Below are 18,723 nucleotides of genomic sequence, written 5' to 3' on the forward strand. Positions count from 1 at the left end.
CATGACATACTGGTGTGCTGTAGAATTGCATCCTGGCATGTTGTGCAGTAGCTTGCTGTGTAGACAAGCCCTAATATTTTCTGTCGCATTCATTTCTGGCTTTTTTTAAGGGATAGTTCTCCAACACGGATGAGCTCGGTAGCCCTAATATAGTATAATGGATGTTATGTAGGGTATCGAGCTCTTTTAAATTGTTTAAATAGTGAGAATGCTCTCTCACATAACCATGTTGGTTTTTCTTCTGACAGAACAGTTTGAGTAAAAGCATTCTCTTAAGCATGACAGTTTTATACTCTATACTGTCGTAGATATTGGCTGGTCGCCCGAAATTGTCACAAGGAAAGTTAATTAGACACTTCAGTTTTTCATGTGCGGAAAGTATACAAACTGTCCATGTGATTCATTCTGAACAAAGGACAAGATCAGCATCTAACATTCATCAATGAAAATACATTTTTTTTTAGAAAGAGTGGTGTTTTGAAATGAAATAGACACTCTTAAGCAGTAAGGTCAATTGTAAAGCAGCACAACAATAAACAAGACTGCTGATTTTCTTTAACCAAATATATTCAGGCAGTGCTCTGATACACACCTTTCTGTGTGAGGATCTAGAAGTACATAGAGAAGTTTTCTCTACTGATATCTGTGAGAATAGTCACTCGATAGCTATCTGGATTAGTGGGGTTTTTTTGTTTGTATTTTTAAATTTTGTTTTGGAAAATAACTAGTTAAAATATGGGACTCTGAATAAATATTTATTCTTATGAAGTGAAACAATGAGGTGTTGTGTTCCACTTAGTTTATTTTTGTCCTTCAAGGGGACATAGTTTGAAATTTGATCAATTAAAAACAATGAGTTAAAAGTTGTTCTACCTGCCTCTGAGTCCCACTAACAACTTTTGAGTTTCACTATAACATTTGCCTGGTTTTTTTTGTTTTTGTTTTTGTTTTTTAAACAGCTCTCCCTTGCCATTGTGTGAAAGACTCATACAAGCAGGGAACTACCTGATCAGGCCCTGCTCCTACAATTGAATACTCACAGGTGGACTTCTGTGCCCACACAAAGCCCTACTGAAGTCAAGAGAGCTCTCTGTGGGCACAGGGATATACCTATGCAGGTTCAATTACAGGCTTAAGACCTAAATAACTAACCAGTAGAAATGGTGAAACCAACTATACACTAAGTGTACAAAGTAAACTAAAAGGGAGAACTTTTTCCTCTAATCTCTTCCAGTTGTAGTAATTTTAGGCATTATTCCTACAAATAGGAGGTAAGAATTTTCAGACTGCGGTTTTTAAAAGTTGATTGTGTCCCTTTAAATAAATACAGTGGTTGTGAAGGATTATTTTTCTAACCATTAAAACAATGTACTTTGGTTCAGTTGAAATGAAATCCCCTGTTTCAAAGGTTATGTTCCGTTTCACTTCAATATGACTACTGTTACTTAGTGGTTTCATTGCAACATTTTGGGTGAAATTCTGGCCCCATTGTGGTCATTGGGAGTTTTGCCATTAGGTATGCCTGAGCTGGAGCTGAAAGTGTAATTTCCAATGTGGGTAGACACTCACATGATAGCTTTAATTGAGCTATCTAAAAATAGCAGTGGTGGGACAGGCTAGCTGCCTTGAGTACAGTCCCATCTGAGACTCTAGGTACATGCTCGGATGTTTAGCTTGTCCAATTGCCTGTGCTGCTGTGGCTGTTTTTAGTAGGTTAGTTTGATCAGACCTAGCATGTAACTGTCTACCACAGCTGGAAATTAAATCTCCAGCTGCAGTGTAGATGTACCCATAGATTTCAGTGGAGCTGGTTTTCACCATTTAATTCTCTTATTCTGAATCTTTTTCATGCAGTCAGATATTGCTTAGGGCATGAACAAGCCTGCCATTCCTTCCTATCCTGGGCCACTCTTTGCATGTCCTCTATGTTGTTTAGTCCCATGATTTTTTCCCTCTGTGAATGGGTGTTTGACAGAGGAATTTTTTCATTCAGATCCTTGTACATATTCCTTTAGTTGCTGTGACCCAGCTGGGAAGGGGGATTACAGGAATGCCCTGATTCTGGTATGCACATTGTGGTTCAACAGTTTAATATCATGGGAGGTCTTAAATGAAAGCCAGGGTCATAATGGCCATTAATATCATTGTGAAGTATATGTACAGACACTATGTAAGGAGGGGTGTGTGTGTTAAAGCTTATATCAAAGTAGAGTGGACAAACATCTAGGATGAGTGCAGATGAAGGATTATAAAATTTTCAGAAAGGAACTAAGAGATAGAAACACAGCAGGGAAAAAGAACCTTATTTTGGATACACTTCAAAGGTTTGCTGGACTGTGTTTGGGGAACAAAGATGACATCCCCATCATCCTTCACCTAGGCAGTAAGCAGGCAATGCATTTACATTCATCTCACACAGCCTTGGTTGAAACACTGCAAAGGACATTTTGGGGTGAGATAAATTTCTTAATTGAACTGGCTAACCTCCATCTAAAGTTTAGTCTCTAGAAAGTGTTATATTTGTATATGTAACTTTTTTGTTTCCTTTATCATCACCTACTATCTTTTGAATCTTTGATAACCTTGTTGATTTCACTATAAATAGATCTTAGTGCTGGGTATTAAGTCAGGCGATGAACCTGAGTTGAATCATATAAGCTGGTGTGTACACTGTTCTGTTGGGGACAGCACACCTCAGATTTCTGTGAATGTTCAGTGGATAAGGGGCTAGACGCTAAAGGGGAACTCTTCAAAGGGACTCAGGGATGGGTGCATTTATTGTTAACCTACAAAGCAAAGTAAGAGCTGACAGCCCTGAGGAGAGTGCTTGGCTGACTAACAGGCTGCTGGTGTGGGAGCTGACATCTAGTTAAGCAGAAGCAAATCTCCCTCTCACAGCTGCCCAACAGAATGTCTGCCATAGCAAAACTGGCTTCATTCTTTATACATGTCCCAGGTATTTTCATCATCTTTTCTGGATATCTTTAGAAATAAGGGGTTGTAGAACTCTGACAATTCTTGGCATTTGCTACAAATTATTCCATTTAATACATAGTATTTTCCTGCAGCATTTGCTTTTTGAAGGCATTCATACATACTTAAGTATACCTTTGGATTTTCAGCTTTCAAATTCATATATTAAGATGGAAATAAAATGCGAATTAATAATGTGTAGTTTCGTCTTCAAATTGGTCCATTTAAATTTTTTTTTATAAATCTTGTTTAAACTGATGAATGCAGCTGCCACCTTGCCAATAAATGACATCATTTCTTTCTGGATATCTCCATTGGCTTGTGCATTACTGCCAAGGTATGTGAATGGACTCACTCCTTGTAATGTTTGAGTTTGGGAGTTATTGGGATTTTCATTAGAATTGTTTTTTTCATAACTGATTATTAAACCTGTCTTTTTGCTATGCTGGACAGCCTTTTGGTCTTTTTCTCATTAGTTTAGCTGTCATTTAGAAATTGGCAAAATCTATATCTTCCAGTGTACTATTGTGGAACCAAGTGAAGTTTGTGTTGTATTGTTCTATACTTTTTCATGTAGTGCAATCAATGACATTGCCAAACAGGAGTGGTGAGAGAATGCATCCTTGTTTGACATGAATGTCTCTAATAAATTATTCACTCAAGTGTGTATAACTGAGCAAGCTGCACCTTGATATAAAGCCTTGATGATGATGATTTTTGTTGGCAAAGCTTCATGATGTTCCAGAGTGAATTGTAATGTGGGCTGTCAAATGCTTTCTTGACATTTTCATACTGCAGGGTGCTTACTTATGGATGACTAGGCAGGTATTTTAGGCCCTGATACTGCTGGCAGCTCTGTGTGGCCAGGCCATTTACTTTGATGGGCCCACACATGGGCATAGCATTGTTCCAACAACGAGCAGCTTGCATCAACAACAGTGCAACGGTTTGGGTATCTTAGTTTATGTTTGCATCGCAATTAAAAACCCAGGCTGCAGGTATGCTTAATTTCAGTGTAGACTTCCATGCTCAGCCTGCAGCCTGAGCTCTGGGACCCTCCCACCTCACTGGGTCCTAGAGCCTGAGCGCAAGTCCAAGCCCAGCTGTCTACGCTACAGTTAAATAACCCCTTAGCCCAGGCCCCATGAGCGTGAGTCAGCTAGCACAGGCCAGCAATGGGTATCTTAATTGCTGATATACCCATAGATCACAAAGATTTTGTGTGCTTTAACAGGTCTTTCCTGGAACCCAATGGTCTCTCAATATTTGAGAAAAGAAAAGGAGTACTTGTGGCACCTTAGAGACTAACAAATTTGTTAGTCTCTAAGGTGCCACAAGTACTCCTTTTCTTTTTGCAAATACAGACTAACACGGCTGCTACTCTGAAACCTGTCAATATTTGAGGACTCTTTCATACAGACTGCCTACAGTGATACATATCCATATCTTACCAAGTTACATGAATGTATAGAAATGGATGAATCTCCTCTCCAGAGCCAAGTTATTATTTGCCACTTCGTTTTAATTCAAGCTATGGTTATTTTAGATTGTTAAAGTCCTTTAATATTTTTACCACAAGTAAGAGAAGTGGCTCTGAATTTAGAAATAAGCAATTGAGACTATTTAGATGAAATTTTAAAGACTGAATGGCAAATTGAGAGGGTAAATTGGGTGCTCCCATTGCCTGTGAATCTTGCTGCCTTATTGAGGCATTTTGCATTAGCCTTTGTAAGAATCAGAATATTAGAAACCGGTGGTTCTGGTATTTCAGTTCTTAAGAATTGTTCTTCCTTAGAAAATAGCTTGGAAATTACAATTTCACTTGCTCCTTGTCTAGGGAAAACTATTGCTCATCTTTGTCATAAAAGTGTGTCGTTATCTTGATTGGCAGGGACCTTTCCGCTATTTAGTTCATCCCACAGCATACCGGTAGTTGTAGGATTCATTTTGTAGTACAGATCTGCATGTGGATTTAGTCTAGATAGAAGGTTGCTCAGTTTTGAAGGTGATGCTTTAAGGTGCTGTATTTTGAATGTTTTGCACCTGTTAAGATATTGGTTAGTGATCAACAAACACTGACCAGATGGCCAACTCCTAATTTTAAGAATAAAAGGTTCTTTTCTGGAGCTGCCAAGTGTAACATTAAATATATGGATATTTTTGTAATGCAACAATAATCAGATTTTCTGAATTATGAATGCTAAAATCAAAATCTTTCTACTTGTCGCTGTTTATGTATATAATGTTGTGTGCTTAACTTGTCTTCTAAAATATAGTCTTGTGGAAACAAAATTGTATTTTTGTGGATTATAGTGGCCTTGGTACAAGGTTGTACAACAAAAGGAAACAACATATTGTTGGAATAAATCACATTGTTTTTAGTACTCTGCTGCAGCAATACTTTTAGCGGGTTAAAATTACTGGAGGACTGTGACGTCTGTACATTTTGAATTTATATAATTTTCTTTTAAGTAAGCTTTTGTTTTCAGCATGTTTTGAAATAACAAGACTTTGCTAGAACAAGAGGTCTGTGCTGGACATTTTTTATAGTAGTGATATCATGATGTCACCTTACCTCCATTTGGCCATTCTATTTAAGTTTCCCAACTGCTCCAGCTCTACCTCTATGGGTCTTTCGCCTCTTCCCATGTAGTTCCTGCTCCTTCCCCTGGCTGTGTTTCCTCCAAGACTCTAGTATTCTCCCCCCTGTCTTTTTGTGTGCTTCTCTGAAATCTCATTTCATCCTGATGTCCTCCAAAGTTAGTGAGAGCTAGTTGTCTGTAAACATCTTATGTTCTTTGCATGGTAGCCTATTTAATGTTTTAATAAAATAGTGCTAGGAACATAATGATGAGCTTTGATACAATTTCTGGTCTCTCTAAAGAGCAAGAAAATAGAATCATTCACCTCTCCAGACGGGTAAGAGGCTAGAAGTCAGAGGAACCACTATGCATGTGGCATTTCAATGACCAGCTATAATCTTAATTTTCTGTATTGTATTTTAAATATAGCAGTGGGAAATGGCTAGACTGGTCAGTTTGCTGGATCTGAAGGTTTTAGCTGCAGAAGTAGAGCTTTCTTTGTTCATCTGCTGTGTGTACTTTCTAGTAATGCCATTATAGCCTGTCACAGATGTGACTGAGATCCTCATTGTTTCCTGTTAAGGTTTCTTTGTTGCCCTCGTTGTTCTCAGTAGGAAATCTAGTGTACTGGTTAAAACCCTAATATGAATGTTCTTCTGTCAGCATGAGCATGATTTGATAAAATGGTTCTGACGTCTCTTAAATCTTGAGCATTTCCAATTTATTTTAAGGAAGATTTGAGAAAATTAATTATTCAGACAAGAAAAATATTGAGACTGATTTGAACAACTGACTAATGTTTCTACATAATGTAAAATTGCATTTAAATTGAATGTAATTATATTTTGTTAAAGTAGTTTACACTGGCTTACTTAAAATATAACCTACTGACCTATTTGATATCTTAAACACCTAATTTGATCTTGGTCTTTTGTCAAAGTTGCACTACACGATTTTCCAGTAATGCCCGCATGGAGATGAACCAAAGGTAACTTAAAGTAGCTTCCTTTGTTTCAAAAAGGCATGGGATCTGGAAAGTTTTTTACACAAGAAAATAGTGAAGGAGTGACTTATACCAAATGGTAACCTAATATTTAAAATAACATAAAAGTTAGGTCATCCACCTGCACTAATGTGCATTTGTGTTACAGAACAATAAATATGCTACTTGTATTATACTACCATAGTTCCCCTCAGTTCATCGTGCCTGTATTTTGACTACATCATATGTCCCTTTTGCCAAAATAAGCATTTCTGTCACCAGGTACAAAGTGTCTGTCTGTCTCACTGTGACAGTGCTTGAACTAAAGGCTAGCAAAGTGATGCTGCTTGCATTTAAGGTCAGTGCCTATGACTAGGTAAACCAGCCTGGCTTCTTATTTTTCTTACAGATGTTTAATATGCTTAACATTATCCAATACCAGCAACTGAGATAGTCTAAATACCACAGCAGGGACTGATTAGCTTTTTCAGATCACTGCCTTTATTTGCTATTTGCAAAGAAGCTTAATCCAGTGCTGGAGACCAGGCTTCCTGCTGTGCACTTGGGTAGCTTTCTCTCATTCTTTGTGTTCACAATGGCAGAAATTAGTGAGAAGACTTCTCCTGCCTCAGAATTTAAAACTTCAAAATAGTAATGATAGTAGCTGTTCTTGTGGGTGTTTAATGGACATTGTAAAGAGATTGTATTTGGTTGGATTTTTGGTTTGCAGTTTTCTAAATTCATCTGCTGCTATCCCCAGAAGGGTTAGGTGCAGAAATACATGCAGTGTTGGATTTTGCACTAGATGATATATACTTTATATCGGTAAATCTGGACATCTGATAAACTTTTGTCTTACAGCATGATGATGTGTGGATTCATTTATTTTCCTGAAACATCTTAAAATTCAAATGCAACTTGGAAAATGCCTGAAATTAACCATCCTAATAATAAACTATTTGTATTCTGAGTGCCCTCTAAACCACAGCAAATGGTCTCAAATAGATTTCCTCAGCCTGTGAGAATAGACAAACAGATACTTCAGCTTGATTTTCAGTATTGCTTATCTGCTCGTTGAATGGAACTGAAAGTCATTTAATATACTTGTGCCTCAGCCTTGATTCATCTGAATTGGGCTTTCCTGTGTAAAGTTACTAAAAACAAAGGCCATGATTTGAAAGTCTGAGTTTTGGTCTGCTTTCTTACCAAACACCAAAACTAGACACTGGGCTGTTTGTAGGATCCAATTATTTGGGGGAGGGGAGAAGGGGACAAGTGAGTATTCTGAGGCCCATGCCCCCTGGATGTAGCTTTTTTTTCTTTAAAGAAAAAGGTGACCAGGTGCTAGTTAGACCCATGGAAAATCTTGGGTCTTAGGAGTTTAAAAAAGTATAATTAGGCCGCAGTATCAGTATTTACAGTGATTTATAATTTATATGAAAGAAGACTTTCCAATCTTCTACTGTTCCATTCTTTAACATTGGATAGCTTTGTACATATTTTGGCCTTTAAGACAATAACTTGAGGCCCCTTGAAGGTCAGTTGGTGGGGGAAATGTATCCTTTGCCTCCCTGGTAGCAACATGACAACGGCCATGTGCTAAATGTAGTAAATTGCAGATCTTTTATTAATAGAAATTTGTTTTGGACATTTTCTTTTAGCTTGGAAACATTCTGCCTCCACAAGGAAGAAATATTTTAAAACATGCTTACCTAGTGACTTAACTTCCAAAACATTTATTTAGATCATCTATACATGCTGCAGGAAACCAGGGAGATTTCTGCTTCAAGTGTAAATCTGTAGAATAAGATTTTCTAATTACAAAAGCATGAACGTTGACGACTGCAACAAGTAAATTTATTATTGCAGTGGTGCTATCACAGTTCCTCTTTCCTTTATTTAGGTTCTAATGCCATTAGTTAGAAAAATCCCATATTTGAGGCTTGAAATTGATATTTTTGCAGTTAATAATTTATCAAAAAATTTTCCATTGAAACTGAAATACTCTAAACATTGTATTTGGTTTTAGTTGTGTATAAACACAAGTTCATCAGGCTTATTGGTACATAAATAAAAATAAAGTTTCAGGAAATTCAGAGTGCTTTTGAATGTATTTATGTATAATATTGGCTCCTTAACTTACCTCCTGTTGCACTGCATCGATGATGATTTATTTTATTAACAGGAAAAAGAGAATACACACGATCACTGCTGTGATATTTCTATATTTTTAATTTTCCTAGCAAAAGCTACAAGATTTTTGTAATAGACTTGGCTATATCCTTTAGGTTTTGTTTTTTATAGAAACTTACAACTTTTACTACTTAAAAATAATTCCTTTCTTTGTTTCATGTATTAGAAACAATGAGGAAAATCTGAAGTCTGCCCAAGCCAGGTGTTTCTTGTTGGCAGCCTGCTCCCTAATGACTCTGGCGCTCATACAGCAGCTGCCTGCTAGTCTCCTTTGTATGGCCTATTGTTGCTGCACACCCCTCGTTAATACACATGCTGCCTGGGGCAGACCCTGAGAATGACATCAACTTGCTTATCTTAGAAACCTACAAACCTGATGCAGGGTGGGGAGGTTGCCTTGCATCTGCCTGGCCAACTAATTGTGAATTCTCTGGCCTATGATTGGCTGTTGTTCCACTCAGTAATAGGTTAAGCAAAGACATTGCCATTCCATCTGTTCAACCATTCATTGTTCTGCTTGCTTGCCTGGAAGTCTGCAGCTGAAATCGTGTTAAGGAGTTGCTTCTGGAACTGCTACAAGAAACCAATGTCTCTGTGTTTTCCAGCTAACGTAAGTATTTGGACTACTCTCTGCAGGAATTGAAAAGTTTCACCATTCTAACACTTCAGTACATCTTCTGCGTTCTGAACAAAATAAATAGCCATACACATCACAAAATCTCCAAATTTTGGGGGTGTCTTAAAAAGAGAGAGAGAGAGAGAGAGAGAGAGAGAGAGAGAGAGAGAATTTTCATCTGAAAAATAATTGCGTGAAAGGGTGATCTTTAACTTGATACATTCTGGAAGGAACTTGTAGGGGCATCAATAATGTATTGCTGGGGATTGGAAATGACAGTCAGAACTCTTCAGGAGAACTAGATTTTCTGCACCCTTTGGGTGACTTCGACTTGAGTTTCAATGTTTTATCCCTTGTAAATATGCTATAATTGATACTACTTTTTCCAAAGGAAAAAACTATTTTATAGATTTGCCCATTTTACTGAATTATGGTGAAATTTAAAACATTTGCTAAGATTAGGAGGAACATCACGTGGGGACAATGTGTGAACTTAAAGGGATGGATTTAGGGCAGGGTATAACATTAGTTCTTTGGGGCTACTCTCAGGTGGTAACATGATCCATTCAAAGCCTCTGTGCTTTCAAAGTCATTTCTACGTTTATAAAATTAGCCAACACATTATTGTGCAGTTTTTAATCTATTTTGTTTTATATTTTGGGTTCAGATATTAGGTTGAAGAACACATACAATGTACGCTCCATGAACCAGTGTTCCAAGGATCCTCTAAAGAAAAAACACTACAAAGACCTTCATATACCAGTTGGGAGGGAAAGAGGGCACATAAAAGGGTTAAAAAGAGGTTTGCATTTCTACCACATGCCCTATTGTGTGAACATATGCATAAGTCTATTGAAAGTTTTCAGAAGATGGGCAGGCCACCAGTTGCTGGTCTCCTGCAGTTCCAGTAGACATCTGTTGCCCCAGAGCATTAACCAATCTGTTCAATGGGACATCTTTCCTTTGTTAGATAGAGTGATGCAGACAACAGTACTCCTTGAAATACAATGGTAATTAAACATACAGAAACTACTGCAGGAGGTATTTATTACATATTCATTATTTTATTTGCATTGTTGCAATATCCTTGCCATTTGGGAAGCTAGGACATTTGTTTCTATATTGGTAGTCTGAAATTCTGTATGACAAACAGTTGTGGTTTTTTAACAAGCTGTGGTCTAAATATTTACTGCTTGCTGTTTAGAAGATCTAGGAATAATTTAAGTATTGTGTAAAAAACCAAACTTTTTCCACTGTTGTAGGATTTGTCTTTAAAAAATTGGAAGCTCTTTTAAGAACACATGCCATTGCTATTATAAAAATTATGTCATAACACGCTGTTTCACTTACTGCTTTTTGTGCCAAGTAAAGTTTGCATTAAACTATTTTGAATTTCAGCTGTAATTGGACAACTTTCGTAATATTAAAAGTTTAGATCTATTTGCACATGACCTCTTGAACAGTAGAAATGTCTAGTTCAAAATTAATGTTGGTAGTTAGTGGAAAATGGTTTTGCTACTGAATTTGAAGAACAGTAGATGGAAAAAGGTTGCAATTCTGTAACATAATGGCATTGTATTCCTCCACAGTGTTAAATATAAACACCTGACTTAACAAGTGTGTTTAATAAATGGGCGTAGTATTTGATGATGATAGTAATCTATAATAATAGAGCATGTTTAAAATATGAAGCCACATTTGGTTTTATAGCTTTCGGGGAGGAGGATTATGGTTTGCAGGTTTTTTGGTGTAAAGAGTATAAGTACATATGTATTTATAAGTTAAGAACCCTTCCTTTTCAGTGTAATGATTGGATCGTTGTTTATCATACAGAATAGCCAATGGAGATTACCTATTTTATATTTAAAATTTTTATAAATTCAAAAACTATTGTTTAGTAGTTTTATTGAAAGCATAAGAACTAAGTACAATAATTTAGTTAAAAGGTTTATTTCTTTGGTCACTAATTTTGTGTTGATACACTTTATTTTTATTTTATATATAATAAGTGTATCAACACATATATGGCACTCAAAATAGTTCATAGCAAGTAATTTCATCTAGATTACATGATATCTGTAAAGTTTTCTTATAAACCATGGTCTCAATATAAGAGTTTTATTGTAAATGATACACAGAGAGCTGTTACGTTTTTATGTTACTCCTTGAACAAATTCATTCTCTTTATTTCTTGTGGGCTTCATTATGCTGTCAACAGATGCATTAACATTTGACTGAAAGAACCAAAAATAATTTAGGTTAGTTTGCTCAGGTAGAGTGACTGGCATTTCTCCCTTCACTATCTAGCTCAAAGTAAAATAAACTCTATTAGGATTTAATTATATCTAATTTTCATTGTTATAGTCAATGAGTATTGCATCGGACTTTGTGTTGGGAGCTCCCAAGCCTAACATTCTAAGGAGGTGCTGCAGCAGATTATTTGCTGCCTATCACAGATGTTGTAGAATTTGTCTGAACATACATAAAACTTGCATGCAGGTCTGACAGTGAGAATGGTATGTTGCTTATGCAAAACTTAAAGATAATATTTCAGAATCCTTATGCTTTGTGGTTGTAGTGGATTCATATATTAAAGCGCTAGTTAAAATAACAATAGTATGCTTAAGTCAATTAAATACTATTTGTGTGGGCTTTGAAAGCTGCAACTGCTGTAGTATCTTCTTTTGAAGAAGAGAAGGTTACTCATCCAGTGCAGTAACTGAGGTTCTTTGAACTATGTGTCGTTTTGAAAGAATATTATGTTTATAGTTAAGATAAAACTTTAAGAAGAAACAATTAGAATATGACATCAGGAAATAACAACAATACATTAATCTTAACTAATTTAAATGCATGTCCAGATAGGTTTATGCTGTTCTGATAGCGTCCAAAAGAAAATTACTACTTTTTAGTTCAGTGCTAAAATGGTATTTCGCAGTACATGGATTTGGGCAGTGACCCATTATCTTGGTGTATTCTATTAGGGCAATACATGAGCTGACCCAACTTTTCACTCCAGCTTAAAAATGTTGCCCATTAAATATACTTCCTCTAGTCAGAGCAGATTGTGGGGTTTATGGAACAATGATGTCGGAGCGTCCAGATTGGTTTGGCAGCTGCATTATTCTCGGAGGGTAAACCAGACGCACTTAAGTCCCAGTCTTTTTCGTAGGCTTTTGTTCATACCAAATTATTCTTTCAATGTGCTAGCATTCATGATGGCATGTTAAAGGAGTGCATCCTAGCAACTAAAGGCTGGTTGCTAGGCAGCCTAGCTTCCAATAGGTTTTTCTTGTTTAAGATACTTTTTCGTGGCAGTTCTATGAAGGCCACAGTGTGGGTTTTTAACTGTATCCTTTTATTGAGATACTGTTGTGATTTGTTCCTGGCACTAGGCTATCCAGTGTATTACAGTAGTTAATAAATCACCAAGTGTAAAGGTTCACTTCCTAAATTCCCTTTGTATTTAATCTGCAGTATTGCTTGAACTCATAAAGATCCCTATAAAGAAAATGAACATTGACTGACATACTTCAAGAGACAGCATCACAATCGCTCTGCCTTTTAACTAAATCAGGTCTATACAGAAAAATATTTTCTACTTCTATCAGTCTAAACTAGATTAAAGTGCTGGAAAAAAATTCTCTTTGGTTACAAACCAAAAATGGTAAGTTAATACAGCTATTTACTGAAAATCTCTACTGCTGTGGAGATGTCCTAACAACGCATTTAAAAACTTTTTTTTATTAAATCAAGGATGGCATTTTCACTTCTCTCACATTTGTCCTGAGAGAAGTCTTTTGAGTTGTCATATGTATATGCTGCATATTATTTCCCCCAGCAAATGAAATAAAACCCCGCAAATGACTCAGTACTCTTAAATATATACTACTAACACGGCTACCCCTCTGAAATATATACTATTTATTTATCGGGGCAGGAGGTTATTTATTCAAATGGAAGAAATTTTGTATCTTGGGTAATTTTTAAACTATGGATAATTGTGAATAGAATGAAGACAATGGAGTTGTGTTTAATGTAATGATTTTTCTCAGTGTGATTTCAATAATCGGGTTTGTGGCCATGCTATATATGACATTCAAGCACTGCCTTCTGTATATGTATCTTGCTTAATTTTTGTCCTGCGTGAACTAGAAGCGCTGTTGTTGTTTTTTCTTTTTCATCCTTATTTTTACTTTTTAATAATGGAAACGGTTCTGCTTTATGCCAGAATTCTCTTTCAAGAGAACAAAAAGTAAAGAAAGTAATAAGTTCTTTTTAAACAGATTATGGAGATAATTTTTCAAATATCTATTTCCTCATAAGTTATGTTAAACTACAATAATGTGAACTCCTCTAGTAAACTTGGGTGGGTGGGGCTTTTATGAGGCACAGAAAACCACAATATGCTTTATTCCATATCTCCTGTATACCATCCATCTCTGCATTTAGGCCCTGATCCAGCAAAGTACTTATGCACATGCCTAAGCTTAAGCATGTGACTAGCCACATTATTGAAATTAATATTTAAGTGCTTTTTTGGATTGCTCTCATTTACTTCAATAGACTTTGAATCAGCCCATAGTTCCAAGTCTTGTTCTTCTGACTTAAAAAAAAGCTACTTTTGATAATATTCAAAGTGTTTCTTGATTGGCCTGGACTTTATAAAGGAATTTAGGAATGTGTAGGGATGTTTACCTGATCGAATGAATACTCTGTTTCAGGATTCATTGGACTATGTTTATTCTATCATTAACCCATTTTCTGTAAGGTGGCTTCTTAACCATATTGCCTAATTAGTGAAATATAAAGAGGGACAAAGGGGATCCAAGGAACTATAGACCAGTCAGCCTAATTTTGATATATGTAAAGTTACAAATTATTAAACAACCAATTTATAAGCACCTAGAGGATATTAAGTTTTTAAGTAATAGCCAATATAGATTTGTCAAGAACAAATCATGCCAAACCAACCTAATTTCCTTGTTTGACAGGGTTACTGGCCAAGTGCATAGAAAGCAAGCTATAAACAACATACATCTTGATTTTTTTTTTTTAAAGTAAGCCTTTTAACACAGTTCCACATGTCAGTCTCATAAGCAAACTAGGGAAATTGGTCTAGATGAAATTAAGTACAATCTTACAAACACTACTGTATTCACCCTATCTTAAAGAGTAGTTATCAATTGTTTGCTGTCAAACCGAGACGGGGAGGAGTATATCTAGTGGGATTCCACAGAGGTCTATCTTAGGTCTGATACAATTCAATATTTTCGTTAATGACTTGATGGTGGAGTTGAGAGTATAATTATTAAATTTGCAGATAACACCAAGATGGGAGTTGTGGCTAGCATGTTGGAGGACAGGATTAGAATTCAAAATGACCTTGACAAATTGGAGAATTTGTCTGAAATCAACATGTTGAAATTCAGTAAAGACAAATGCAAAGTACTACACTTAAGGAAAAATCAAATTCACAACTATAAAATGGGGAATAACTCAATGCTGTAATATTTCAGAAGACGATCTGGGGTTTATACTGGATCACAAATTGACTATAAGCCAATAATGTGAAGCAGTTGTGAAAAAGGGAAATGTCATTCTGGTGTGTATTAAAAGGAGTGCCGTACATAAGCACCAGTGGTGGTATCCCACTCTAGCATGGTGAGGTCTCAGTTGGAGTTCTGTGTCCAGTTCTGGGCACCACGCTTGAAGAAAGATGTGGATACATTGCAGTGAGTCCAGAGGAGAGCAACAAAAATTATAAAAGGCTTAAACAACGTATGAAGAGAGGTTAAAAAAAACTGGATATGTTTAGTCTTGAGAAAAGAAGACTGAGAGGGGACCTGATGAGTCATCAAAGATGTTAAGGGGTGTTATAAAGAGGATGGTGGTCAGTTATTCTCTGTGTCCACTGAAGGTAGGACGAGAAGTAATGGGCTTAAGCTGAGGCAAAGGAGATTTGTTTGATATTAAGGAAACCTTTCTAACTATAAGGGTAGCTAAATTCTGGACTAGGCTTCCAAGGGAGATGGTGGAATCCCTGTCATTGGAGGCTTTTAAGAACAGGTTAGACAAACACCTGTCAAGGATGGTGTAGATGGTCCTGCCCTGGTGAAGGAAGCTATACTAGATGACCTCCTGAGGTCCCTTCCGACCCTACCTTTATATGATTCTGTGATATTATAGTAATATGCTGGTTCCCTTGTATTAAATGGAATGTCTAAGCCACTTAGTATAAAAACTTTTCCATAGCAGTACTTATATACTTTATAGCTACATTTCTTATTTATTCCACTTTTAGTAATATTATCTTTGAGAGAACGTTCACACTGGAAAATAAAAAACCCCGAGCAGCAAGTCTCAGAGCCCAAGTCAACTGCTTCAGGCTCACAACAGAAATGTTTACACTGCTATTTTCAGTCCCATAGGGCCAGTGTAAGTCAGCTGACCAAGGTCTGAGACTCACAGCCACGTTTTGGGGTGGGAGGGTGGGTGGGTTGGTTGGTTGGTTTTTCTTTTGCAGTGTAGACATACCTAGTGACAGAATATCACAGTTACTTTAAATCTGAACAAAAGACTCCTGTCCAAGTTAACGCTTTTTTAGTGTCTGGTTTCCTGACCTATACAGCTACTTTATTTTCAAAAACTTTTAAGGAAAAACAGTTTATATAAAAACTAATTTTTGAATGCATTCATCAGTTTAGATGTAAATGCTTTTTGAAAACTGTTGAATAATAATAATAATAATAATAATACTCTGTTAATCAAACAGGGTTGATTTTATTGGAAAGTTCTCTGTTTGAAGAAGTGTGTTTACATGCAGCAAGTTTCATACTAGTTTGTTTACAAATGCAGTCAAACTTTAAGTGAAGAGGGAATTTCCTCGAATGTGAAGGTATTTTTAAGTTGGTAAAGAAACAGAGTCCCAGAGGAAACAGCTCTTATTTTGTTTTGGGTTTTCTTGTTAACTAGTTACAACCATTTTATTTCTTCTGTAGGAATACGGGACACTTTATATTCAAGAATACAGGAAAAACAGCAAAGTGGAGTCGAGTACATGCAGCAGCTTCATGGGCTTGAAGGATCATCTGGGCCATGACTTAGGCCATCTTTATGTGGAGAGAACTGACACACAAATAAATGCAGTTGGATCTTGGTCAATGGTGGAGAAACCAACAATGGATAAAGTTAACTCTAGGAAGGAAGATGCAGATAAAGAGGCATCTGAGGAGACTGGGAGCTCCAGTTGTGATTCAGAAGAAAGCACAAATTCTGATAACGAGTCAGAGAGACTGAATAACATTACAGCAGAATCACATCTACTACCTAAGACTCACCGACAACTGTGCAGGTCTCCCTGCTTACAGCCCCACGTACAAAAACGTTATGAAATCTTACAAGATCTTAAAATAGAGGAGGCCCAGATAGTATCTAAGGAAGTAAAGAAACCCCCTGATGTGGTAAAGGAATATCAAACTAAACTGGAGTTTGCACTTAAGTTAGGTTACTCTGAAGAACAGGTTCAACTTGTGCTAAATAAGCTTGGCACTGATGCTTTAATCAACGATATTTTGGGAGAACTTGTCAAACTTGGAAATAAAACTGAGACTGACCAGCCTGTAAATAATGTTAACACGAACGTAATGCGTGAAGCATCTTCTATAGAGTCTCAGAGGTCTGAGTCTCCACTTCAGGAGGATGTGTCTGAAGATGGAGATAACCTGAGGCCAATAGTTATTGATGGCAGCAATGTGGCAATGAGGTATGTGGCAATGAGGCATCGATTTACTGATGTATTACATTACCTATTATATGGAAATTGCATTATCTTGCCCAGTTAGAGCACTGATGTGCTGTATGATTACACATCTATAACAGTACATTAGTTCTCATTTGCATAATCACAGTATGCTTATTTTTCATCAATACAATATGCAAACCCCTGTATTCAAAGGGCCATTAGCCAGTCAGAGTGCAGAGATTTGCATTATCAGTAATTGCAACCATACACTAATTATGCAGATCTCTCTACTTTGGCTGTTGTTAAATTCTCTCCATTTTGATCAATATTAATTGTAGATCTGGAAAAGTGAACAATGAGGGTGCACGTTTGATAAATGACATGAAATTACTAACATCTCTTGAAATCAGAGAAACCTGTGTGGAACTTTAGAGGGACCTAACAAAGCTAGGTTTATGGGCAGCAAATAATACAAGAACAAGGAAACATCCAGTGAAAGACAGTAAATTCAAACCTGATAAAAGAAATTCTTTCTTTACCCAATGTCACTAGGTATCACTGAAGCCAACTGTTTAGCAAGCACCATTTCTATGAATAATTGCACCATCCAAAGTTACCTATGATAAGGTAAAATAACTGGGGTATAACCCCTCGTGCTTCAAGTCATAAATCAAACACTAATGGATTGGCTTAGTAAAAAAAAAAAAAAAAAAAAATTATCCTATTGAGTAGGCTTATTCCACAATGAGGCATCTTTCCTCTGAAATAGCTAGTACTGTCCACTGTCAGAGATAGGATACTGGGCTAGCAATTACTGAGACTGTAGTCTTCAGAATTTCAGTGATGTGCCCACAGAAGAACATATCTGCATACCTCACACACCCATCTTCACCTGTAACTGTAGATAAGGAAATACTCTCAGTTATGCATAGGAGGGAGCTGGCCTTCCTCACTGGTCAAGAAGGAGTGGAGGAGGAAAGTATTGAAGATAATGGGATGAGAAACGTCAGAAATCAAGGTGGCCATACTTTCTGTGGGTGTATGGATGAGGAATTATTTGGTAGCTAATCGGAGCACAGTGATTTATACTAGCCAATCCTACCATAGTATTCAGAAGGAAAAGCCATTTCAGCATAGTAATAATTTGAGGATTCTTCTTGTTAGCTTAGGAGTAAAACTTGGTATAAGAAACTTCAGGGCTTGGGACATCTGAGTTTATTTAGTTCATGATCGTAATTTCCTGGTAAACAGAGTATTGTCAAATGTAATTTAAGTATAGATAACTTTATCAACTGGATAATTTCAGTAGATTTAAGTAAAAGCAATTAACCCATAAATGCAGGTTGCTACCTTCTTTCCAAACTCCGAATGCTAGTATTTCCTATCCGCTCACCTTTTAATTTCTTGGCCAACTTGCACGTCTGTTTAGTTTTCTCCTAATTCTTTCCATGTGATACGCTGTGTCTTGTTTTTTAGCTGTCTCTTACTATATAAAAGAGCCGGATTGTAAATACTGAATATGTTCAAGTTAACATAACAAGTAAACAGTATTCTAATACTCTAACTAAAAGTGATCCAGAGGCTTCTAAAATAAATCCACATTTTGATTAAAACTTAATTTTACATGGTTACA

The 18,723-nt window shown here is 36.5% G+C and overlaps 1 protein-coding gene across 4 annotated transcripts in view; it reads left to right on the forward strand.

The window, feature by feature from the left end:
• The window catches only part of ZC3H12C (zinc finger CCCH-type containing 12C), a 60,232-nt gene that overhangs the window by 10,667 nt on the left and 30,842 nt on the right, over positions 1–18,723 (forward strand). Inside the window, exons 1-3 of one of the 4 annotated variants that reach the window (XM_043504231.1) lie at positions 5,368–9,340; positions 10,014–13,013; positions 16,348–17,111. In XM_043504231.1, coding sequence (XP_043360166.1) covers positions 13,011–13,013; positions 16,348–17,111 — 767 coding nt within the window. In that variant the 5' untranslated portion in view covers positions 5,368–9,340; positions 10,014–13,010. Of the gene's footprint in view, positions 1–5,367; positions 13,014–16,347; positions 17,112–18,723 lie in introns of those variants that run through there. The other 3 variants (XM_043504232.1, XM_038369398.2, XM_038369409.2) reach the window with 3 other exon arrangements.

This window comes from Dermochelys coriacea, chromosome 1 (assembly GCF_009764565.3).
Source record: "Dermochelys coriacea isolate rDerCor1 chromosome 1, rDerCor1.pri.v4, whole genome shotgun sequence".
NCBI lineage: Eukaryota > Metazoa > Chordata > Testudines > Dermochelyidae > Dermochelys > Dermochelys coriacea.